The sequence below is a fragment of the Zonotrichia leucophrys genome, chromosome 8, assembly GCF_028769735.1.
Source record: "Zonotrichia leucophrys gambelii isolate GWCS_2022_RI chromosome 8, RI_Zleu_2.0, whole genome shotgun sequence".
Lineage (NCBI taxonomy): Eukaryota > Metazoa > Chordata > Aves > Passeriformes > Passerellidae > Zonotrichia > Zonotrichia leucophrys.
The window spans coordinates 13,840,680-13,866,021 of NC_088178.1; the positions used below are offsets into that span (position 1 = coordinate 13,840,680).

The 25,342-nt window shown below is 37.1% G+C and overlaps 1 protein-coding gene across 9 annotated transcripts in view; it reads left to right on the top strand.

The window, feature by feature from the left end:
- The window catches only part of ARHGAP29 (Rho GTPase activating protein 29), a 48,533-nt gene that overhangs the window by 15,249 nt on the left and 7,942 nt on the right, over nucleotides 1-25,342 (top strand). For 6 of the 9 annotated variants that reach the window (XM_064719840.1, XM_064719841.1, XM_064719834.1 and 3 more), the window contains exons 3-16: nucleotides 6,468-6,611; nucleotides 13,696-13,792; nucleotides 14,149-14,221; nucleotides 18,010-18,070; nucleotides 18,572-18,709; nucleotides 18,995-19,059; nucleotides 19,512-19,622; nucleotides 19,721-19,801; nucleotides 20,091-20,279; nucleotides 20,516-20,653; nucleotides 21,920-22,110; nucleotides 23,910-24,076; nucleotides 24,586-24,714; nucleotides 24,884-24,982. In XM_064719840.1, coding sequence (XP_064575910.1) covers nucleotides 6,468-6,611; nucleotides 13,696-13,792; nucleotides 14,149-14,221; nucleotides 18,010-18,070; nucleotides 18,572-18,709; nucleotides 18,995-19,059; nucleotides 19,512-19,622; nucleotides 19,721-19,801; nucleotides 20,091-20,279; nucleotides 20,516-20,653; nucleotides 21,920-22,110; nucleotides 23,910-24,076; nucleotides 24,586-24,714; nucleotides 24,884-24,982 — 1,683 coding nt within the window. Of the gene's footprint in view, nucleotides 1-6,467; nucleotides 6,612-11,606; nucleotides 11,695-13,695; nucleotides 13,793-14,148; nucleotides 14,222-18,009; nucleotides 18,071-18,571; nucleotides 18,710-18,994; nucleotides 19,060-19,511; nucleotides 19,623-19,720; nucleotides 19,802-20,090; nucleotides 20,280-20,515; nucleotides 20,654-21,919; nucleotides 22,111-23,909; nucleotides 24,077-24,585; nucleotides 24,715-24,883; nucleotides 24,983-25,342 lie in introns of those variants that run through there. The other 3 variants (XM_064719838.1, XM_064719839.1, XM_064719842.1) reach the window with 2 other exon arrangements.

Genomic DNA, 25,342 nt, shown 5'->3' on the forward strand with positions numbered 1-25,342 from the left:
TATGAATCTAAATGTGAGACAAATGTGAAGTAACAACTTTTCTGCTGATGTCAGTTGGCAAACCAACAAAAGATAAATATGTAACTGCTGTCAGTGTAAGCAGAATTATAAGGTTTTGATTATTCTGATGTATTTTGCATATGCACCTATTTTATTAATGTTTGAAAAGATTGTTTTAAGACTTTTTTTTGTAACTTTAATTTCTGAAAATTAATTTAGTCTGGATTTGCTCTAAATATGTGGTCAAGAAGGACTTCTTACAAAAGTTTTGAATTCACAAGCATAGAATTGGCCCATAACTAAAATGGGGTAGGAGTGTTAGTCCAGTTTAATTAAAACCAAAAACCTGCACTGCTCAAGGTCACATCAGAGGCTGATCAGCATGGTTAGTGGTTGAATCTAAATGGATAGGTTGTTGTATTTTGGCCAGTCCCTAACAGCAAATGACAAATTTGGAAGGGCTATTTTTGCATTTGTGATATATAACAAAAAGTCATCATGCTAGAAAACTTACCTTGGAAGCATTAACTAATGGGGGATAGTTTTTGTGTTCTATTCAGGGGTATTTTTTCTGCAAAAATTGCAAACTTGCATATACAGGGTGCTTATTTCAAAAAGTAAAGACAAAACTGTTACTGTTCAAATTTAAAAAGCAGTAAGTACCAGGTGCTTTTTTATTTCACCCTAAATTTGTGCAATCTGATTTTAAGAATAAATTTAGTAGTTCAACAGTAAAGAGACAATTAACTTTCCAAATGTTATATGCTTTCTTTTATTGCAAAAGCATTATTTGTGTGGAATAACTGGAATCAAACAGTGCTACTTTCAGTACTGTATTCAGTGAGCTGTTTTCAGGAAGTCTCAATGCATTCTCAATGAACTGGGTCAATATTGCTCTTCTCAAAAAAAAAAACCTCTTACAAAACTCTAATGCTTTTGTTTCAAATATAGGCATTTGGGTTACTATTTTTGTTACTTTGTTTTCCTCATTCCTAATCAAACTTCACGTGTCCCTAGATTTTCCTCATTGAAATAATTTCTTAACTGATTTTTTTCCATAAATTGTAATTTTTTGCTGCAGTATGATGTAGTTAGAGCATTGTTGGAGCACATGCTGCTGAAAGACTATGAATTTAGTGTGGTGTGTTTTAATGATGCCATGACAACAGGGGTTGCCATGATACTGATGAACAAAAAGGCTGGGACTGGCTATCTTGCTAATTTGGAAGCTTCAAGCACTATGTTCCTTGACAGAAGGATGGGTAGGTGGCTTCTTACTCTGCATTGTGCACAGGATAGAAAGGTGATGACTCTCCCAGACCCTTCTGCAGCTTCCAGCCTTGCTAGAGATTTTGCAGGAATAAATTCTTCCAGGAATTCTCTGAGTGAGTTTTTCAGTGAATTAAAATGTTTCTTTCCTTGTATCTGCAGCATGTAGCCAAATAATGAAGAAATGTGATAGCTAAACTGTTGCTTTCTCATCACTCCTGAACTATGACCACCAACAAATATCTCTACCACCATTAAAGGAAGAAGTTTTGTTCATTTTATATCCATCCAGTCAATGAAAATCATGTCTAACTCATATATTTACTGCCTAAAAAAAGCTGCTTTGATGGTAGACCAGGTGCAAGGACATAGGTAACTTTGCTATGGTCAAACCACAATCAATGTAAAACTTGCTCACTGTGTGGTTGATTAATTCTTATGGTCTTTTGAGTGTGATAGTGAACTCTGTTAAATCAAACAAATATGCCAGGCTGTTAATTGTGTTAGAATGGGGCTGACAGAGATAACAGGCAAAAAGAAAATGATGGTTTAATCTGGGACTTTGCCAAACTGCAGATGTAGGAATTAGGTGATTTCCACACAGTTTATGATTGTGTGATTGTTTTGCCTACTCTGTGATGCTCACTGGGAAGTCTCATAGTCTGGATTTGGTTCAGACCTGAGTGCTGACAGTGTTCTAGTATGCAGTATGGACCTAGATGAAGATGATAATAATGACATTTTTAGCTAAAATCTGTTTTACTTTGGATCAGCTTCATTCCAATGCTGATTTTTTTTCCCTGCCCTAGGTGGCACAAGTAGTGATGCCGTGTAATCCTTCTCTAGAGTGTAATAAAAATACATATATAATTCAGATATAATTCACTTAAAGGTCAAAATGAGATTTTTTAATAAACATAGTGAATGGTCTCTTAGCCAAGATGTTGGTCTTGAACAGTGAAATGTTTATTACTCAAGCCTCTTTCTTCTGAGTCCTTCAAAGACTGAAAATGATGAGAAGCTGACTGTTTGCATCCTATAAGGTGAAGCTTTTTATTAAAGTTCTGTATCCAGATATTTGGGAAATTGTTTCCAAGTTTGTGTGCTTGTCCTCACCACCATCCTGCAAGATTATTTGGCTGGCCTGAGAGAGGTTAGGATTAATGGAGAAGATGTGAAATGGTGCCTAAAATTGGAATTCAGATTATTATATTTCAGTTGAAGGGTAGGTGAAGTACACACACTTCAGCTGATCCCAGGAGAACAGATTTACAGAGGGAGCTCCCAGAATGAGGACTGGACCAATGAGGGTGATGGCTACCATGGGCATTTACGGCTCTCATCAGTTGCATTTATTCTACTGGAAATGTCCAGAGTGAGTTCTCTGTAGATTCTGATCATAGTGAAGGCATAGTGTGTTTATGAAGGTAGATGCAGAAGATATTTGTGCAAAACTCCAAGATACCTTGTTTACAGTGAGATTTTGACCAGTGAGGTGAGTTTCTGTAGACTTCCCTGAGTCTGAAGAGCTGCTCTGTGTGTATAAACTTGTGGCTGTAGAGGGTATGCCCAGCATGTTGTTCACACCACATAATGTTCTTGAGAATATTTGAATGCATGACATAACTAATGCATGACATAACCACATCTTCTTAATTGTAAAAGGCTCCTAATGGAAAGCTGGACTTTTACTTGTTGTGAACTAGAATATCTGCTTTGACAGTCTCACATGCATTCTGACTCAAGGAATTTTGCAGAGATGTTACTTCTCAGTTGTTTTATCTAGACTGCCACCCTGTCTTTCTTTAGTGAGACCAACTTCCGTTCTAAACAAACTGTTAGCCACAGCAAAATAATAGTTGTATTAGTGGTTTCCTTCTTTGGGGACTGGTGGAAATTGAGTAGTAGAGAGAAAGTCTGCTGCTGTTAAAAGGCCTTAATATTCTACATGGAGAAGCAGAAAGTAGAATTGCATGTACATCTCCTGTATGGGTCTGAAGAGCAGTGTAGTGGGAGAAAAACTGTTACTCTGTATTTAAACTTATCCTGGCAAACATTTGTTGACATAAACAACTTCAGAAATGTTTGGGCCAATAATAAATCGGGTCAGACAAAAGAATGCCAGCCAACTGACACAGCAGTGCCTTTCCCAACTGCGTGTATTGTGACCAGCCCTGACTTGGCAGGGAGGGTGACTGGTGCTCACAAGCTTGATGAGCAAATTTGATTTTGTTTTGCATGAATAGAATCCATAGCTGTAAGGACATTATTGCTTAGAAACTTACTAAACAAAGGCTTCCCTTTGAGAAATATGTAAAATTAGAAAATAGGTAGATTATACATTTACATTAAAGATGTGTGAGCGGTTAGAAAATGTGGTGACCAAAACCATTGAGAAATGAGATGCCAGTGACAATAGTGTGCTACTGTGATGACTTGGCAAAGAGACTTTCCAGCTGCTTTGTACTGTCATTCTTGTATATTAGACTTGTCAGCTTTGAATGCATGCTTTTTCACCCTGTTCTTCTCTCTCCCCTCTCCTACAGAGTATGCTTTCATTTGGGAAGCGTTTGTTTTCAGCTCTTGTAAATGGCAGTTCAACCCCTAGTGAAAGAAGATTTTCAGATAGGCTGCTAAACTCTATGCAAGCCTTTTTTTTTTTTTTTTTTTTTTCTCCTTTTCAGTTTTAAGAGCTGGTTTTCTCCTTTTCAGAGGTAGGGGGCTGACTCATTCCTCCAGGAGATGGCAGGAAACCAGTCACCTGAGTGAACAGCTGAGCTCAAGTGCCCAGAGAGGGCCTCTAAGTGTTGTAGGATCACTGACATCATCCTGCTTTAGACTTCTATGGATTTTGCATTTCATGCTGTTAAGCTTGAGAGAGGTTTTTAAACAATATGGCATCCATTGGTGGAGAATTTCTTGCTGATTTCATGCGCATCAATGAATGTTTACAGCAATAGAAGGGACAGAAGAAAAATTGAAAGTAAATACTTATTGTGAGTACTTCAGTTAGATTGAGTTGCTGCAGGAGCTCATTGGAGACACGTTTCCTTGTGCATTCCTTTCACTGTATTTGTTCTACTGTTGTTTTGATCTCAGCCATTTTCAGACTTCTTACCATTAAAACGCTGTTTCTGTTCATCTGGCATATTTAGGCTGTTTTGCTACCTGAGGTTTCTAAATCTGTCCTGAACAGGAAATCTCTGGTTTAGTGTCTGTTTGGTCTCAGTTATTGTGAATGCAGTGTAGTTGTGGTTCCTGATGCCTTCTGCCCCCACCTCTCCCCAAGCACCACTTGTCACAGACCTTTTGTCTTCTGGAGGCACAGAAACAATGTTTCCGATATTTTGTAAACAAATGATACAGTGATGGAATACAAAGAAATCTCAGTTGGGTGTAGCCTTTGCTTTTGAAAGTACAAATAAGTAATCTCCTCCTTGAGTGCACTATTTTAGTGATAGTGTTCTTCTGGATGGAATGATAAACATTTAATTCAACTCAGTGGTTGTTTCCCATTAGCATTTCCCTTTGAAGCTTATTACTGGTGTTCCAGACTTGAAGGGACTTGTGTCCACTTCAAGACTTTTCTTTTGTTTTTCCCCTTCTCGCTTATTTTGCCTTTTCCGCCCAGCTCTATTGTTCTGGCAAGATATATTATGAAATTTTAATAGTATTGAGTCAGCTAAAAATCATTATATGTAGGTGTAAATGAAGATGAAGCCACAACTGGGTGGTCATTTTTTTAACAAGTTATTTAGAACTTTCCTAATTTACTGCTGACTAAGATGGATTTTCCTAGACTTTTGTGTGTCCTATTACAGACAGAGAGCCTGCTTGTCCCTTCCAGCAGGAAAAGTGCCTGTGAATGGTAGATAGTGTTTACCTTTGTGGACTTCCTGAGTCAAGGCTTATTCCTTTGACAATGTATAAGCCAGTCTGAGTTGAAAAAAAAAGATCTGCTGATACGTGGCATGTAAGGAAATAAAGCCTGAAGCATGGTAGTCCTTAGGAGACTTGCTATTGTACCTGATACAAATATATAAAATTTGTGTGTAGCCTCCGCACCTGCACCTGACAGCAGTGATCCACTATACTGATGTGTCATGTTGTACTGTGTGGATTCCTCAGAAAAATTTAGGTGCCTCTAGCCTGAATATAATGTCTTGTCACCAGAAAAAAATGGCTCTGAGTTGAAACTATTCTCTGAGCAGCACTGGATCAATTTGCAGTGTACTGTGATTGTCTGTATTGACCTGTTTGTTATCATGGCCACAGACAACACAGAATTGCCCTGCTCGGTGGGGAAGTGAGTCAGCTTCTATTAGATCCTCTTTTTCTTTTTCATAAGCTAGACTTTCCTGAATTTGAAAGCTTTTTACCACAATTTGCAACGCAGCACTCTGGCACATGAGAAACTTTAATTCCATGCACCAGCACCTCTTCTGTAACAGAACAGATTGTGGTTTAACCTGTGCTGTGCATGCAACAATAAGTATTTTGTAAAAAACTTAGATGAGCTTGGGATTTAGAGGCACACAGCAAGAGGCATGTGCTATAAAAAGCATCACCATCTTAGAGTGTGTTTGTGAATTTTTCTGATTTGGCCTAATTTAGATGTTCAACTTACTTATCAGGACTGACATGCTTAAAGACAGACCTTTGTAGATCTTGGCTTATATACTAAAGATGCTTAAGGTTTTGCTGATACTTTAATTAAAAACTAACCAACATTTGCCAGAAATTTTAATTTTCAAACTATACCTACATGGTGTTGAATTTGTCTCAGGTGAAGAATTACTTAATGAACAATCAGAATCTGCTTTTGTTGATACCTTTTTTCATATAAATAATTATCAAAATGGTGGTTGGTGAAATTACATGAGAAAAAATGATGGTTCAATTTAGAAACCTTAGGGTGTTGTTATAGAATTCCTCCCCTCCTTTTTTGATAAAGTATGCTTGCTTTAGTTTTTGTGAGAAATAAGTTTGTGTAAATTATGTAAAATATTGAAAGTTTACTATTGGCAGCTGCTACTATAACTCTGTTTTTAACAATGTCTTTATTTTAAGTAGGCTCAATATGAAGTAGCTTCAATATGGCTTAGAATTCCATGCAGCTGAATACTCTCAAAGTGTTTTGTAATGTGACTGGGTGTCAATTCACTGTTTTAATGAAGTTTCTCCTTTACTTTTTTCAGAAAATCATGATGGCCTGCATCAAGTAGTTCATGAGCGCCTGGGGGAGTTACTACGTGTTTTAAAAGCAGTGATAAATAAACATCAGACTCTAAATTCAGTTGATATTCTTAGTGCTGCAGGAACAGTTATTGCAAAAGTAAAAGGTAAGGAATTGCTGTCTTTCGTATTCATGGAAAATTGTAATTAGTGACTTGATTGGCTTAGAATTATAGATAGAATTCTACATATACAGAAGAAACTGAGGCTTTTTAAAGCATAATGCTGTAATACTTGTTTAAAAAAATGCCTTCCCTAAATGAAGAGTAATATTAAGTAGCTTGTTCTCTCATTGATGTGATAAAATTCTGCTTATAGGAAGCTAAGTGCAAACCCACATTGAATTCTAAAAGCATAAGCCTTTGATTTTAAGCTTTCTTTACCTGAGTAACACAGAATAATATCACAGAGTAATAAACCTGGCATGTATCTACTTTGAGATTTGCCAAGAATCTTTGCCTAAGTTTCTGAATCTGTAGGGATGGTATTGTATTTCTATCAGGTGAAGAAATCTCTGAGCAATCCAAATCTGCATAGTTGAAGAGTTATAAATTCCACAAGTGCAATGCAGCCATGTGTCAATAAAGGTGTCAATAGCAACAAAAGTGTTGCAGACATGTAAATACTTTCTGTTGTTGATCTTTGCTACTGCAGTTCTCAGCATGCCAGACAAATGCAAATAATGAAGCACTCAATTGCTCCAGCCCCAGAAACCTGTTCCTTCCCTGTGTAACCTTTGACTGCAGCTCTTCCTGCTCTGGAGTCTGGTGTATTACTGTGGAACCAGCTTTGAGGAGGGTTAAATCTCTCCCTCGTGACCGTGTGAAATCATGTAGGATATCTTCCTTCAGAGACACATATGGTTTTTCTTCTTTGTCTAGGCCTTCCCTCTTATTTCCTATTTATCTTAGTATGTCTGAAATGTATTGTTGATTCAGTAAAGTGGGAATATCAGTTAAAATGATAATGTGTTTAGCTTCCTGATTCCTATATATTGAATTCTTCCAAGCTTCTTATGGATGCTTCCTATTGATACATGATTTTGCCAGTTTGTTTGATCTTGGCAGGTAGTAGCAGAGTACTTCTCATTTTCTTTGTGTTACACACAGAGTTTCCTATAGATCTGTGCCTGTATTTCAAATGATCATGGGACAGGACTGTAACTTCTGAACTTGCTTTAGAGGTTTGTACATGACAGCAGAAACACAGAGGGTATCCCTTGTGGGGCTGTTTGCTCATTGGTCATGGGGGAAGTTGAAGTTCACACATACAGTGGTGGTCAGTGTTCAGTGAACATGTTCATTGTTTAGTAAACATAATCCTTCCACCTCCAACAAGCTGTTTCCATGCTTAAGTGCTGTGGTAAGATGACAGTGTCCTCTGTCCTAATTTCAGTGGTCGTAGACAATGTTCAATTTATTTAATTTAAGAAATGTTGAGGAAAAGTGACCTAAGGTATGCAAGTAAATCATATATAGTTTTAGAACCGCTCTCAAGCTTAACAGCATGAAATGCAAAATCCATAGAAGTCTAAAGCAGGATGATGTCAGTGATCCTACAACACATAGAGGCCCTCTCTGGGCACTTGAGCTCAGCTGTTCACTCAGGTGACTGGTTTCCTGCCATCTCCTGGAGGAATGAGTCAGCCCCCTACCTCTGAAAAGGAGAAAACCAGCTCTTAAAACTGAAAAGGGAAGAAAAAAGGCTTGCATAGAGTTTAGCAGCCTATCTGAAAATCTTCTTTCACTAGGGGTTGAACTGCCATTTACAAGAGCTGAAAAAAACAATGCTGCCTCAATATTTGTAGCCGTTGATACAAAGAAGTACTTTGTTACAAAGATTTTGGGAATGCCTGTCAGTGTATTTGTGACACCTCTGGAGATGGAAATGGGGAGATTCAACACTTCAGGACACTTTGACTATTACTTCAGTCCTCCTTCTCTGCGAACAGCGAAGCCTTTGCTGTATGAAAACAGACTGCCTCCCCCAACATAATCAGTGGTAAATGTGAAGGCAGTTTGCCTTTAGCACCTGTTTGGTTTTTACAGCTGTTCGTTTTCTGAAGATCCTGCTGCTCCAAGTTTATATTCAAACTGAAGTGTAGGACAGCTGGTGCTGAGAAAGCGGAAATAAAAATGCAGCACATTGTGGTGATTATAAGCATATCAGACCTCAGATTTGCTTACTTTGACCTGTGTGTAACACATGCATTCACATGTTTTCATCTGTGGTTATTTCACCAGAGGTAATGCAGCTTTTGAATAAACAGGAAGCTACAAGAATGTGAGGAGCTGGTAGAACATATCCAGTATCCTTTTTCCTCTGGCTTCCCTGTCTTTGTTAATGTGACATTATGAAAAGTTCATGTGACTCATCTGTTTCTTGTCATTGGAGGACAGAACTATAAAAAGATATGGAAGCACTCAGTAGTTGGATTTATGAATAGGAAGAAAATTAACCTGACATGGAAAATTCTGATGTTTATTTAGGAGAGGATGAAATAGAAACAAGCTGAGATTCACACATGATTCTACCTCCTGGTTTTTGAGTCTTTGCATAATGTCAGAGTTTCAAATCCAGGTTTTCTCTGGAACTTCATGAAGTAGTGACATACTGCTATTATAACAAACAAATGCCTTTTGCTCTTCATTAAATCAATTGCAATAACTTTGGAACCTTAGTGGCTCATGAAGTCTTAGTGTCTTGTTAAGTGTTCTCCTAACTATGACAAGTTGCACTGTGCTTTAATCAAAATGTCCAGTACAGATGGACTACCCCCCTTTAGATTAGTGCATGTGTGAATATTTCAAAGGCTAACAAAAATTGAAGTGCATGTGACCCTCTTTCAAGCTTCTTGGCCATTTTTTAGGACCTTCAATGGGAATGAGACAAATGTGCCCCTCGTTCTGCTTTGGATGTTCAATGCTTTTCCTTTTAGATAGATTGAAGGAAAAACTAGCTTTATCATGTTACCTGAATCATGCTACAGAGAATCATGCTTGGCAGTACAGGTTTGTCAGACTTGTGCTGTTTTGGACTGAGGTTGAGGGAAAATGGCAGTGAGACGAGTGGGGCATGACACATTTGATTTCTCTGCTTATATCTTGGACATGACATGCCTCACTGGGCCTCTTTGGACTCTACTACTTTTATATGCCTACTTGAGTGCTTCGTGACAAATGTCTTTTAAATGGCACCTCACTTGACCTAGAAGAATTGAGACTTACCAAAGCATCTTGCTTGGAACATGTTTAGGCTCCCATTTCTGTAAGTCACTTCCCATTCTGGCACAGCATCATGTTCATAGTTGTTATTTTTCCACTCAGTGCCTTTAAATAGTTGATGGCCCCAGAGAACATGGTTCTCCTGATCCCATGCTGAATTCAAGTTTGTACTCTTTTTCTGCTCTTAATTACACCCTTTGACTTAATCACTAGAATGAATACTGATTCCTGGTAAAGCTGAAAATTATACTTGTAGAAGTTTGCTATTTAAGCATAGGCTTTTTTGTAGTAGTTCTGCATCAAAAAGAAATACCTCAAACAAGAAATAAAAAGCTGAACTGAAGTAATTGAGTTTTTTGGTGTATCTGTGATGTTCATTCAGAGCAAAATTTATTATGGAAAGAGTAGGACACAGTTACTTGAAATTGTCTTGTTGGCATCCAGCTCAAGTTGAGGAGGCTGGTGAGATGATGTGGCACTAAGAACCAAAAGTAGAACAGTAGGACTTGGACAGCCTGTTGATCTTCTCTAGAATACAAGAATATTCTTCTGCCTATTTCCAATCTCCACACTATTACTCTTTTTACTTATGTTCCTCTCCCCATTTATTTTACATGTTTTTGAAGAAGAGATGTAATAACAAGAGGTATTAAAGTCTTTGTTTTCAGAGAGGGAGTGGTCTTTTGGTCTCTGTTGGGTTTTTTGTTTGCTTGATGGTTGTTTTGTTTTTGACATAGTTCTGAAAGGTTTTTGAAGGCATTGTTGAGAGTTTAAAGACAAAACTGGTTGCAAAGGTACTCAGTTCTAAGCCAGTCAGCTGGTTGCTTACCTCTTATAAGTCGGCTAGCAAAGCATGGATTGAGGATGTATTCCTGTCTAAGAAAATACATGATGATGCTATCGTATATATCCATCATGTATGAGAAGACTGACCTGCAAAGAGCAAATTCTGTGAGCTTGTCCAGGCTCTGCAGGCAGCTGGCAAGGCAGCTTTGCTGCTGTCAGTCCTGCACGTGTGTGTGGGCAGCAGGCTTGGGGCAGCGAGTGGGCTGTGCTGCCTCCAGCGTGGCTGTGTCCCGTGGGCTGGGAGTTCACTGCGAGCCACCCATCCCCTTCTGAAGGCCCTGCTTGCCCTTGGGTCTCCACAGCTGGCAGCCTTTCCTTCATGGTTTTTAGAAGCATTGCTCAAATGTCCTCAGGCAATGCTTCAACTTCTGGGATTCTCACTTCCAAAACTTTCATGGCTGTTTTGGGTTCCCCAGCCTGATCTGTGCTTGATTTGAAGAAGTTTTGATGGCATGACCCAAGTGCTGGCACTGCAGCATACTGCAGCATTTTAATGAGATTGCCAAACCCACCTTTGTTTGAAGACAGCTTTAGAAATAGAGATCCACATTTAAAGTACCACTGTCATATGATTTTTTGAAGTTCATTATGTGTCATCTGAAATCTTGCTTTAAAGGGTTGTCTAGTTGTATTCTTGCTTTGAAATCTGTAGAACTATAGATAGATAGCTGTCATTTCCAGACATGGCAAGATCACTACAGTTCATTGTTGTCAGTAGCTATTGTGTGCAGTCAGGATGTCCTGGGGAAAGAGAGTGCGTGGTTTAAAGTTGACGTTAAGTACATCAGCATTCCAGTGGTGGTAAGCTAGAAAAAAGCTGGTGGTGTTCTACTGAATTACTAAGAGATTAGATTAACCTGTTTTGGGAAAAGTGAAAAGAAGTAAATCAGAAAAATTTGAGATTTGTTATTCCTTTTGTGATGGATCCTGAAAAGAAAGGATTCCTCTGGCATATAAAGTGTAAAGCTTAACAAAACCCTTCCTGGAACAGGAAGGCAGAGTGAAGCAGACGGCATTTCTTTAGGGAAAGGCTCTCTATATTAATGTCTTGTTAGCTAAGTGAAAGAAGTGCTCTCTCTCCGAAGACACTGCAGCTAATGGATATACAAATGTTTCCATGGTAAGTGCTTTGAATACATAGACAGTTTTTGCTAATTCCTTCTAATTTTGAAACAGTTTGCATTTCATGCCAGCTCTTAAATGATTTTTCCAGTCATTAGGGACTGGTAATCAATAGTTCTTGTGACTGTTGCTGCTTAATGATTTGGAATGCAAAGTTTAGACTTACGCACAACATTATTTCTGCAAAGCTGAGGTTTTCAACTAACCTGAACTTAAAAAAAAAGAAATCCACTGCTATTTACGAAGTTATTTAAAAAATAAATAAAAATCTGTGGAGCTTTATCGAATCTCATTTCAAACAAAAGTGCCAGAGGCTTCTTTTTTTTGTAATTACGAAGTGTAGCTGAATGAAGAGCTAGGAGAAGCTGTAATTTAGTAATGAGCTGTGTCAACAGAGACCGGTAATGTTGTTATAATATGCGAAAATTGTTTTTTACAACATTATTTTGTATTTGCAATTGTAAAAATAGCCCATGAGAAAAATATGTATTTTCTGTAATGGCTTTGTATAGAAATAGTTGTTATAAAATGTTGATCAAGTCTGTTGACATACTTTGTAAAAAGGAATGGATTTAACTGTGTTACTTTACTGGTAAAAAACTTTTCCTTTCACAAAGGAAGTCTAATGGGGGAGCAGATTACTGTACTTTCTTTGTTTGTTACCCATTAGTATTTAGGCACCTGGCAGGAAGTTTGAATACTTTTTAAGATTAAAGCCTGTTAATTTGCTGAGAAAATTTGTATAGAATGGGCGACATTTTAACATTATTTTAATTTTACTACTTCTATGAGTCATTGTATTCTATTTGTACTTGAAATGTAAGGAAGACAAACTAACCTTGTTAGATTTTGCAAAAAGTGATGTGGGTTGAGTACCTGTATGTGTGTCATTGCAGTACCTCTAAAATAGGTGTGAGCATATGTGACATAAGTCTAGAGAATTAAGAATATTGCATTGCTTAAAAAAAGAAACTTAAAAAACAGTAAGCTGAAAAAAAGAAAACCTTAAAAAAATACTAATGTGAAGTTGTCATTTCTCACAATGTAACTCTGGGAAAAACTTCCCTCCAGAGGATACAGCTTCAGCTCAAAGCAATATATGCAGCTTTTCTGCAAAAGATCTCCCAGTCACCATTGATTAAGGAGTTAAGTTGAAACCCGACAAAAATGGTCGTGCTTTTTGTCTTGTCCTTTCTCCCTCTGTCTTCTTGTTTAGTAGTTGTTAATAGAAACTCTGGATGAATCATTCTTGTCTCATTATTCCAGCTTTTTATAGAAGTGTGCTGAATGCTGTGTTGAGTAGTTAAGTACTTGATCACCACTTTAAACCATCTAATTTGTCCAGCAACACTCTTCTTCCTATTTGGGACCACCAGTAGTTATGCTGCATTTCTTCCCCACTTCTAACAGGAAAAACTGAGGGGCTTTTGCCAGACTGTGGAGCTAAGAACTGAAGGGTTTTGCAGTGGACACCACCTTTTGATAACTTTCTGCTTGCCTGTACTCAGGCCAGAAATGCTGGATTCTGGATTGCATTCAGTTGAGGAGGCACCCCCACAAACTGCTGCTCCTGTTTGGAATTCTGAAATTTCTACTCAGAAAAGAAACAGCTGTTCCAATATCTGACTGCCTTGGTGAGCTGCTTTGTGTGATTGCACTCTGGTTGGTAAATGACTGTTTTTGTTCATGCATTACCAACATTTCCACACAAAGCTGCTCCTTAAGTGGGAAGATACAGGAAGTGCAAAAGTAATCTGATTTCGTTGTGGGAAGCATCTGGATTGTGGTGGTTTTTTTTTTTTCTTTAGTGTTTACTTTCTTGCTAATCTTCTTTAAAACCATGTTTTTTCAGTTATTCAGAAAAGCATAATGTTGCATGTTGTGTAGGAGACTTTGTGTATAAAATTTGTCTCTAGGCCTGGTAAACTTGCTTAATTGACCCCACCTCTCACCCTTTGTTGTTTTTGTTTTGTTTTTGTTTTTTTTTTTTTTTTTAAAGCGGTGAACTTCAAAGAAGTTAATGAAGAAAATAAGAGAGAACTCTTCAGTGAAATATTTTCTTCCATTGACAGATTGGCACTCAATTTTGGAAACGTGTAAGTTGGAATCCAGAACAAGTTTTTAAAGAACTCAATGGAGCTGAATCAAATTAAGACAAAATAATAACAAAAGCTTTAGTTTTCTTTTGGACAACTATTTTCTGATAAAGTAATTTTAATTAGATACATCTAGAACATTTTACTGTTTTGGGTTTTTGTCAGTTTGGTTTTTTCCTTAATAAGGAAATCTAGGATAGTATAGAAATTGCAGAGAATATAACATGTCTACTAAAAATGATTTGTAGAGCTTTTCAAGGACTTAGTAACACTATCTGAATTTCTGAATTCAGTGTTACAGAATTGCTTGGTGAGGTAAAGTAATGAAGTAACACAATTCTTTGTTTTTTTGGCAGTGTTTCAGACTTCCTTATGGGAGATGTAGACAATGGCTCGTCACTGGGGCTTCCTGTATCTCGGAGAAGTCGGGTAGGCTGAACACGTTCTCTCTGCGTGTAAATTGATATCTGTTAAAGGAGACCAGTTCCACTGAAACTCTGCATCATTGGGCTGGGACACTACCAGTCATCTGTGGTTTAAAACAAGGTTTCAACCCAGGAAAAATGTGTATTCAACATTTCAAATGCTTGAATGTATTCTCAGTTCTAAATTATAGGGATGACTTGACAGGTCTACCTGCTGTCATTGTTTTTGAGATTTTTAAATTGGTTAAGTGAAAATAAACGGGGAAAAGTAAGATACCTGAATGATTGCTCTCTGAAGTAGTTAGATAATTTCCTGTTAAACCTGGAAACCAAAGGATTAAGGACTTCATTTTGGCTTTTAAAGACTTTTATTTATGACAAAATTACCTTTTCTTCTTTCAGAGCCCACTTTGTGCTGTAACTGTTTCAGCAACAATTCACTAAAATAACTGTCAGCTTATAGGTAGTCAAAGAAAAACACCAACATTTTAAACTTTCCTTTAAACACTCTGAAGATATGATTGAAAAATGCTCAGTACCAAATTCAAATTGTTTTGAATTTTTGTGCATTGAGAAGCAGACTTTCAGGTAAAGGAAATAAATGTAAAAGTTACGTGCAAGGAAAATACAATTGATAATTAGTGTGTATTACAAGCTAAGTTGCAGCAAGGTTAAAAATGTTAGATTATGCATTTTTTTAAAGGCTTTGTTGAAGCATGCTTAAGACTTAGCATTTCTTCACACAGGCTTGTGTGCAGCAAGCCATGCAGCTGCAGCTGAACAGTCTGTTCAGACTTTCACTATGTTTGATAATCCATCTTTCTCTCATGTGTGTTATTCTGTAGCTGCTACAAAACTTATCTTCATAAACAATATGGAGGCTACTCGGAAAACTCGGAAAAAAATTGAAGTTTGCTCCAGCAAACTTCAATTAAGGTCATGGATAAAAAATATGAAATGAAATAGCATAGAACCCAGCATCACATGTAAATTAAATGAGATTATTTGAAGAAGTACTGGTTTATCTAATTCATTCACCAGCAGAAGGAAATTGCTGAATTTGCCAACATCTTAATCTTGAAATGGTTTTGCATTGCAAAAATATGTGCTTGTGGAAAGAGATGGTCTTATATATTGTATTGTGAAGTGAATGATTGATTTTCCAAAAGATTGCTGTTCTGAACATGGGGGTGAGGAGAAGGCCAAGGGGAAATTTGAATATAGTGAAATGAAGAAGGAATTCCTTCTAGATGTTTCAGAAATCAGCTTGTATTTAAAACTTTGCTTTTGTAGTATCTCATGCTTTTCCTAATGTGAAGGTGAGCAATTATAAATTTTGGAGCAGGTAGGGTAACATACTTCAGTTTCTTAGAAATCTGTCTGAAATGCATTTTCATTTAGGCAAATAAAGACACATTTAACAGGTGAACCATTTCACTTTGATTTACAATTCAGAGAGGAATTTGGAGGCCAGCTAGGAGTTGAGTGTTAACAGGAGTTAAATGCAAACTATTTCATTTTCTCTACTTGTGCATGTTCAGTGATATAGCAGCTAGCTGTATTTTAAACAGGGCATAACATTTGGTAGACTTTAACATGTAAATACTCTGAGGGTTGATTAAGGAGAAATATTTTAATTGCCTCTTTAGTTAGGGACCTCCCTAATTAAGCTGATGAGGATGGCTCCAAGGAGGGGGGTGGGCAGAGCTGATCTTGCTTCTCTTGACTGCAGGGGAGTCTACATTCTTTACTTTAGGCATTCCACTTGGAAGCTTAAGTTTAATGATATGTATACCCCCTCTTAGCAAATGTAATTGCTCTCATTTTAGCTCTTGTAGTTCAACCAGATGTACAAGGTGGAAACAAAGATTTTTTAATTAAAAACAAAAGCATTTTAAAATATACTAGAAGAGACCAGACAGACATGTCTGACCTTTCATTATTCAACAAGCTATTTGAATGTTATTTGATGCTGTGCAGATCTGAGAGCATAATAAAGAAGGATAAAATTTTCAAAGTGTGTGAAGAGATTTGCCTGTGTTAGGGGGAGAGTTGGGTAGTGAGGGGAAAAAGAGGCAGAAGAGACAGGTTCAAGTTGGAAATGAAAGGGTTTTCATTTTGCTAGGACTGCTGGGATGAGTCATTGGGTTGCTTTAGGGGGGCAAGCTGCATGGATCACGTTGTGATAAGTTGTTGATAAAAGATTTGACATAGATAAAAGCATTTGTTCATGCTTGCTTTTAAAATTTGGTATTACATATTTACAGTGGGTGAATGTGAAAGAATGAGTGACCTTTGATTAGCTGCATTAACCAGTGTGCCTGATTTATTGGCAAGGAGTGAACAATTTCCAGGACTGTAATGATTTAGGTCTTAGAGAAATGGGGAAAAAATTTTAGGACCAGAACTTAAAAGTGCACCAAGTTAATATAAAGTATGGAGCTTTTCTAATTAATATTTTTTCCTCCCCTAACGACTTTTAAATAATCTTGAAGACAGTAATACTTTACAGAAAATCTGAACTAAATCTAGGAATGTTCAAGCTTTCTCTGCAACCAAATATTGATCCATTGCTAAATTCAGACTTTAGGATGTTTTTACCAATTTAGTTGGGGACAGCTTTGGATAGATTTCCCACCTGTTCTGGAAAACATTCCATTTTGTTGAAGCTCTTTTGTATTAGACAGCCACTGTAATAGTAACAAAGGGGGTCTTCAGGCTGTAATTTGATTCTGTTTGATGTCACTGATGATTAATACCTTGCATGTTTTGGTCTTTGGAAAAGCTGCTTCTGCTATGAAGTAAACAATGATTCTTGTGAGATTTTTGTGTGATTTATGATCAGTTTTCATTTGTGTTAAAAAACACCAAAACTACTTTTATCATTGATAACTGTGCTCCATTTTAGTGAATGTCTGAAAATAAACCAGCGCCAAAGTCTAAATGGAAATAAGCTGTTCCTGCAAAGCTTGAGGACACTTTGCAGCTATTTCTTAGCCTTTGTTTTCTGTCTGCTTTGTGCTTCAGAGTATTCAAAAGTAGTTTATCCATTTAAAATTATGTAGGGTTTGATGTCTGTGTTTGTTTTGTTTTGGCTTTTAAGGGGGTAGTGGTTACAAAGTAAACTTCTTATTTATTTAAATTTGTTGAGTAGTCAGGTCTACAGCACAGTCTTACAAATAATTCAACTTGCACAATTCAAGGGGTAGCAGAATGCAGTGAGGACAAAGGTAGGGATGACGTGATGTGCTAAATTCCTTTTATTATTGGATTACTTTCTGTCAGGTTGTACTGATTCTCAGGGTTTCATTAGCAAGTGTTACCAGTCAGCTGTTGTGCCTACAGTGCACCACCTGCAAGTAATTTACAAAAAACTTTATTCCCTTCACGAAGAAATACAGGATTATAATGGCTTGTAAAATGGTGTCTGTTTTATGCATCTGGCATTAAGTCTGTGTGAAAAGGTTTTTAAAAGATGGGTAGGGATTTAAGAAAAGCTGAAGCTCACTTAATTGTTTAACAAATCTGGTTGATATTTAACTCTTTCATCACAGACTTTCAGGGTTGTTGATGTAAAGGTATAATGATTCCTTGCTATTTATTCTTTTTCATTTGCCAGCAATGGGGGTTTAAAAAATGTTGTGCCTTAGATGAGAGGGAGTGATGCAGTTTGCTTTATCTGCTCTATCTATGAAAAAATAAAGGGGCAGCTAAAGCCATTTATTTTGTTAGCTTTCAGTTCCAGTGAGAGATTTGCTTTGCTAACTTAATGTTTTATTTCTTGCATACCAGTCTTTTGAGAATCTTTCTGTGGAGTCTGGGGGTTCACTGCATGAAAGGGATGATATTCAAGGTAGGTCATTCATTTAACATTGATAAACACTGTTTTGTAATCTGTGGGGTTTTTTCTTGTAAAATTGTTCTAAGTAAGTTGCCTGGTCACTATTTTATACCTATGCTGCCTTTACAACTTCACTGGGGAAAAAAAAGTTATTACCAATGTTTCATTTGTTTGTAAATAACCAGCCCAGGCAGGGTTTTTTTTTTTTTTTTTGGCGGGGTGGGGGGAGAACTAAGGCCTGAAGCACCTTCTGTGTGTTGTCATAGGATTGGTGTTTGTTGGGTCACTTTCTTGAAGAAAGTTATGCTGACCATATGACTACTCCAGATAACATATTATGACCCTTTAATTTGTTCTAAAACCTCTGTCAGTCCTGTTTAGAGTCAACTAGCATTAAAGACCAACTCAAGATCAGAGCTGCTTAAGCATTCACAGTTGGCTAATACTGGCTTTGCTCTCAGTGTGTGGTCATGTCTAAAAATCACTTCTTTGTGTTGGATGCTTTATTTGCAGGACATCTTCGAGCAGAGGAGGTTGATAGCATGCTCCTAAGAAATGACAGTGGAATTGAGTCGGCTCTGTCCTATGCCAAAGCATGGTCCAAATATACCAAGGATGTAGTGGCATGGGTAGAAAAAAAGCTTAGCTTGGGTGAGTGGCTCTTTCTGGCATTTAATCAGCTTTGTCATGATGAAATTAAATCTGTTGTCAGGCCTCTGTGCTGCAGACTGTCAATAATGTGATTTCTAAATTAGTAGCTGTTCCGCTGAAGTGGACAGAGCTATCGTGCATTTCCTACAATTAAAGGCCTGTAACAAAGTGAAGGTGGTCCCCTCTGTGCTCTGTTTGTTAAAGGAAGACTGTAAAAAGCATTTAGCATGTGTTATAACTGTTGTGTTATAATGTAAACAGTAAATGTGAAATTTTTTTTAACAGAAGTGGAGTGTGCTAAAAGTTTAGCAAAAATGGCTGAAACTGCTAAAGCTGTTGTTGGACACCAGGTGAGTGTATTCCTTTGGGGCTTTATCTTAGTCTTAAATCTTTATTGGATGGCTTGCCCAGGAGTAAAACTCTGATGTTGAGGGATGAATTTTTAGGCTGATACAGAATTGATTTATATGATAGAGCAGTGGTTAAAAAGATCTTCATTTAACAAATGGAAGGATGTGATGGAAATTGGTATATATAATATTATTTTTGTTGCATATGCAGATCCACAATCTGACTAATTTTTTCTGACTAATATTTTGTATGCTTTGTGATTCGGGCTTGTAGACTTTTCTCCTAGTAAAATGAATCACAGATGAGTTAGTAATTTTCTACATTCATATCTGACATTCATACTATTTTAGTAAATAATTTACTAAATTTAATTGAAAATCTAGTTCAGTTATACAGACATTCAGAATGTCATTAACCTGTCTTACCTAGAACATGTGCTGTGTAATTTTAGGATTATATGCCATTCCAGTCAATATTCATTAATGCTTTTCAAAATGATATTGAGAACAGTCAACTTTGGCAACAAACAGCTGCTGCTCTCCAGTCTAACAAATTTGTGCAGGTATGTTTAAAAAAAGAGACAAAAGTCTATATAATTACATAGAATATTCAAAAAAGCCTATATGCCTTTAATGTACTCCGTTAATATTTCCTATTTAGCCTCTTCTTGGAAGGAAAAATGAGTTGGATAGACAAAGGAAAGATATCAAGGACCTTTGGCAGCGAGAACAGAAAAAAATGGTTGGTAATTCTTTATCTTAACTGTTCAGTCTAGAATTCTTCAAAAGGATGAAACTTTCAAACTAGCCTGTTCTGCACTTCCATTCACACATAGTCTCTAGAGCTTGGTGAAAGTAGATGTAACTGTCAATTTCATGGCAGTCTGGCATTTGTAAGATGTTATCTTTCAATGTCAATGTACTTGATAGTGCAGCATACAGACCTGTGCATAAGCCTCTTTAAACGTCACATTAAAATACTGAAAAATTAATGTTGTTTATTCTTCTTTATCTCTGGCTGCATTCTGCAGCAAGATCTGGAAGCTGCTCTCAGAAAAGCCAAGTTGCTGTATACCCAGCGTCAGGATGAGTATGAAAAGGCAAAATCCTGCACTGCTCGTGCTGAGGAGGAACAGCTTAGCTCAAGTGGGAGCTTTGTGAAAGATTTCAGCAAGCAACTTGAGAAAAAACGAAGGCTAGAAGAGGAAGCTCTTCAAAAGGTAAAGAGGTTTGTTCCTTGCTTTTAAAGTTAAGTCTATACTGGTTTTATTCATGTTTTCCCAAGGAGAGTATTTGAGTAAGTTGAGTTCACATTTTTAATTTTAATCATGCTATGTTCCTTTGGGTTTTTATCTTAAAAGGGAATCTCAAATACAAGCATATTGAGTGGAGTTTTTCTTGCTTCTAGTATCAAGGCCTGTAATCCATCAACTCTTTATACTTGTGTTTTCTTTAGGCCGAAGAAGCCAATGAGCACTATAAAGCAAGCATGGCAGAGGTTGAAGAAAAAAGAAATTATTTGGAAAGCTTTAAAAGTGATGTTTTAACACAGCTTCGGGAGCTTATTTACCAGTGTGATCTTACTCTTAAAGCTGTAAGCATGGTCTTTAAAATACATTTTGCACAGATATTTATATATTGTGAGAACTAAGAGAAGGCCCCATAAGCCCCATTTTAAATGGGAAGTTTTCAAAGGACAGATGTCATGCCAACAGTGAAAGAAGGAAAACTTTTAATCTGTGTTCCCTTTCTAGTAGGAGTTTAAAAACAAACATTGGGGAGTTGAATGTTTCTGGGTGTTTCATAAGCTGTTGTCTTGCAAGCACCCTGACTGCACAATCCTTAAAAAATATCTCTTCAAAAATTTGGTGGCAGTAGTGTTCCTCTGTTGCTTAAGAGTACAGCTTTCTTTGCTTTGATTAGTTCATTAGCAAAGATGTTTGGATCAAGCCCAGCATGGATATTAGCACACTTCAGCCTTGCTGGCAGTCTCAGTTACTGCAGGATCCTTTGTGACTAGTAGATTGTACTGATTTATTGGTGTAATAGGGAAGTGATGGTCAAAACTGCATATGACATGCACAGTTCTAAAAAAAAATTCAAAAATGTAAGAACTCATTATGGCAAGAGATGTTTGGGGGCTTTTGTTTGTTATTTTTTCTGTTTGTTTGTTTAGATGAGACAATGAAAATTTAATGCTGGCATGGGGAGGGAAAATAAAGTATCAAACTTAACCCTGCTCCACAAGCAACCCTAAAACCAACCCATAAGAGCAGTAGAAAGTATAGACAGACTTGTCAGTTCAAGTATATTTAAATTGCAGACTACTTTGTAACCCAGAAGCTGACGAAGCAGTTAGGCAGTGTCCCCCTTCTCTGGTCTCTGGCATGTGATAAAATCTTTTAGAAGTGTTAGGTAATTTAATGAAGAAAGTGTTCACTTAATCTGTCTGCTGGGACAAGACGATACGGAGCTCACCTGGGTTTGGAATTCCAGCTACTTCATTATTGTAGTGATGACTAATATTCACTCCAGAACATGAAAAAAGCCTTTCTGATAGCAAAAGCCCTTGTTGTTTATCTTGATCAACCCAAAGTGAGAAAAAATTGGAATTGCCTTTGCTAGTGGGAGGATTCAATAACCCAGAGAGGAGAGAAATACTCATGTCTCTATTGCATATGAAGCTTGTGCAAGTCTCCTGAAAGTTGACTGTAAAAGGGAACATGTTACTATTTTCTAGAAGTTTTCTTGTCTTATTGTTCAAATAATCTTCTGCTAGGGTACTAATTTGAGTTGAGCAAAGTGTAAGTGAAATGCTTAGTAAATGATCTACAAATAATGAAAATCTTTCTCCCAACAGGCAACAGTTAACCTGTTCCAGCTGCAGCATGCTCAGGTTGTATCTCTGCCAGTTAACTGCCAGTCCCTGTGTGAGAGTGCCAAACTCTATGACCCTGGTCAGCAGTATTCAGAGTTTGTGAAAAGTTTGCCAAAGGATGGTGTTCCTGTTGAATCAGGTTGTTTTGAAACCCAGAATTCCCAGGTTGATGGGTAAGTGCCAAAGTACAGATGGCAACTGCTTGGTTTAAAATGCAACGCTTAGGCATATGTGTTTAACAATAAAACAGTATTTTTGGAGCAACTAAAGGAGGATTTTAACATACTTTACTATTCTCTTAGTCTCATCTTTTAAATGGTAAGATTATATATAATTTTTGACATTAAAATCTGCCTCTGAATTCTGAGACAGAATGTTATTTCATGCAATAATACTTGCTAAAGCATTGACAATTGTTGTGCAAGACTTTTTACTATTTAAATATAGATACTGGTTAATATGAAAAGTGTAAGTTTTGGATTTGGTAGGGTTGTGTGGCAGTAGTACTTGAAAATCAGAAATTTAGAAAGTCTGAAGAGGTAGTTTTCCTCTTCCACAAGCAGTAGCTTCTTTCATACTGTTTACATTTGGCAACTTTTTGGCAGGAAATGTCTCGATTTCTATCTCATGCTATGTGCCTAAAAAAAGCTCAGAGTCCATTTGTAGGGACATGTTATAACTTAATTCTTTTTTCTCCAATGAAATAGAAATTATTATTAAACTATGAAAGCTCCAGCTAATGTGGAAGTAAAGACTTCAAGATAAAGACAGCTCCTTGTGTCAGCATGCCAAATGCTTTTCCACCTTTAATTTGTTGTAAAATGGTCATCTTGGCACTAGAGCAGCAGAATATCCATTTCAATCTGTGTGTTTCACAGTTCTACAGGAAAGCGTCGTCATCGTTTTTCAAAAGGAAACTAAAAACAAAAACCCAAATGCTTGAGTCAGACTTCTACCAACAAAAGGCAGGAAATTCAAAGTTAAAGCAGAGATTCTTAATTCTTGTCTGTAAATTTCCTGCCTTTTAAGACTGATTTAGGCTATACTCATAAACTTTGACTTTGAGGGATTTAACTATGTAGCTCCCTGAGAGACTGATGAGCGTGAAATTTCCAGCACTTTGTGTGCTCTCCCAGCTATTTACTGCTTGACATTTATAGGAGCATGTTTTTTCTCCTCCTCTGCCCACCTTTTATTTTCTTTGCCACAGCCTTGTGATTCATCATGTACTTGATCAATTTTATTGTTTGATTCTGCATTAATTTAAGGGACTGTTCCTTGAACAAATGCAAATTTGAACGTTTTTCAGTCTCTGTTTCCCTTTACTTGATAGGGTAGAAGTGATTAAAGAACAGCTTCCTGACTGCTAAACTTGGCCAGCAGGCTATTTTGTCCCCAGGGTGCTTCAGCATTTTATGTTAATTACTGTTAACATTATTCTGTTCTTACAGTGAGAGTGGATTTTCAAAACAGACTGACACTCTGGCAGCTTCAACATATTTTCTGTGCATTTAAAAAGTACAATATGTGAACACCTGTGTTTATAGGTGGATGGTCCTGATGGCTGGTCAGAGAATCTTTTGGAGGGGAAAGCATAATTGTGGAATACAATGGCTTCTGATTATTCTTGCCTTCAGATGAACAAATAGGCTGTTTTTTCAAAGTCTGCAAGATAATGTTTATAATACATGAAGAAGTGGAAAAGATGATTCTCTCTGGGTGTAGAGAAAACACTGGGAAATCTCACATACTTAAATTGAAAATAAATGACTACTCTTCTTTTAATATTTTTATTTTTAAATTTTGGAATTAAATTTAATTATGAGAATGACATGTCAAAAATGTATGCTCATTAATAGTAATTAAATGATTAAATGTAGCAATTTTTGTGCCCAGGGATTAAAAAAAAAGCATTACTTTTCATTAATTTCTGTCTTATTCATTCTTCAAATTATTTTTTTTCCTTTTGAAGGGTTTTTAATAAGCAATCAACAAACAGCGTCCATACATCCCATGGTAACTTATCTCAGTGTTCAGGAGATTTTCCTGCTCAGGCATTAGATGATGTGGGAAGCCCAATTTATCATCGTTCACAAAAGGTTAGAGAGAAGAGGTCTTCCAGCAACACAGATATTCCAGGTAGTTCTTCTATGTTTGTTTTGGAGCTCAGTCTGTAAATAATTTTTTTTTTTTTTAAATGTAACACTGAAGGATTAAAAATGTATTCTAAAGTTCAAAGCCTATAAAACATAATATACTTGAGCATTATAAGGACAAATGGAAAACTGCCCAATCCTAGATCCTTTGACAAGAAAGGTGAGATACAATTCAAACAGCAAGTACTGTCAAACTCAGTGGACTAAACTCTTCCAAGTGAAACTCTAGCAATTGAAAATCCATTGGTTTTGTAAGTTCCATGTTGATTGCAGGTCCTCTGCAAAAGCACAATTGTCTAGTTTCTGAAATTAATTTTCTTAGCCCCTGAAGCTTTTACAGGAATATATGCCCTGGGGTTTTTTCACTGTCTTGCATGTTCATGTAACTTGTGCAGTTTTTCCTCTTTTGAATATATTCGTAGTTAGTTTTCAGTTTAAAAAACGTAAGTTTTGTCTTTGACATTTGGAATTTGTGAACTTTCTTTTCAAAAGCAGTGCGAGGCCCACCACCGTTCAGATCGTGGTCAGTTGGCAACCAGAGTGGGGGAATGTGCAGTGACTCGGAAAGTGCAGGGGGGAGCAGTGAGTCCCGGTCCATGGATTCCCCGTCTGCCAGCCCAGGTACAGCTGCCCTCACTGCTCTGTTAACCTGAGCTCTTTTCCCTGCACTGTTTCACGTTAGTGAAGACATTGTTAAATAAACAAGTATTGAGCAGAGCATGTAATGAAAACTGAACACTTGGGTGGGACTGATACTTACAACTTCCTGAAAACTTTTCTCATCTGTTAGGGGATTTTAAAAGACGACTTCCCCGAACACCTTCCACTGGGACTATGTCATCTGCAGATGATCTTGATGAAAGAGAGCCACCATCTCCTTCAGACTGTGGTAATGTTGTTTCTGAAATCCTCAGAAGATGCTTTTTGTTACATTGTGTGGCTTTTCTTTCTAATGTTCTTAAGAAAAGTACTTTAACAAGGTGTGATTGCCAACAGCATTGTTTTTCAATACAATATGCATCCACTTCAGGTTGAGAGATGAAGAATAATATTCAAGTAATTCAAATGAAGTGGTGCAGAATTGCCTTTATATGTTTAGGTTACTGTATGGACAACCATAGGACATTTCTAGTGTTGTCACCCTTTTGAGGTAAAGCAAATGATCCACTAACCATTCCCTCCAGACATTTGCATTTAAATTCAGCTCCATACTGATTTATGTAAGATCACTTCTGAGCTTTGACATGAA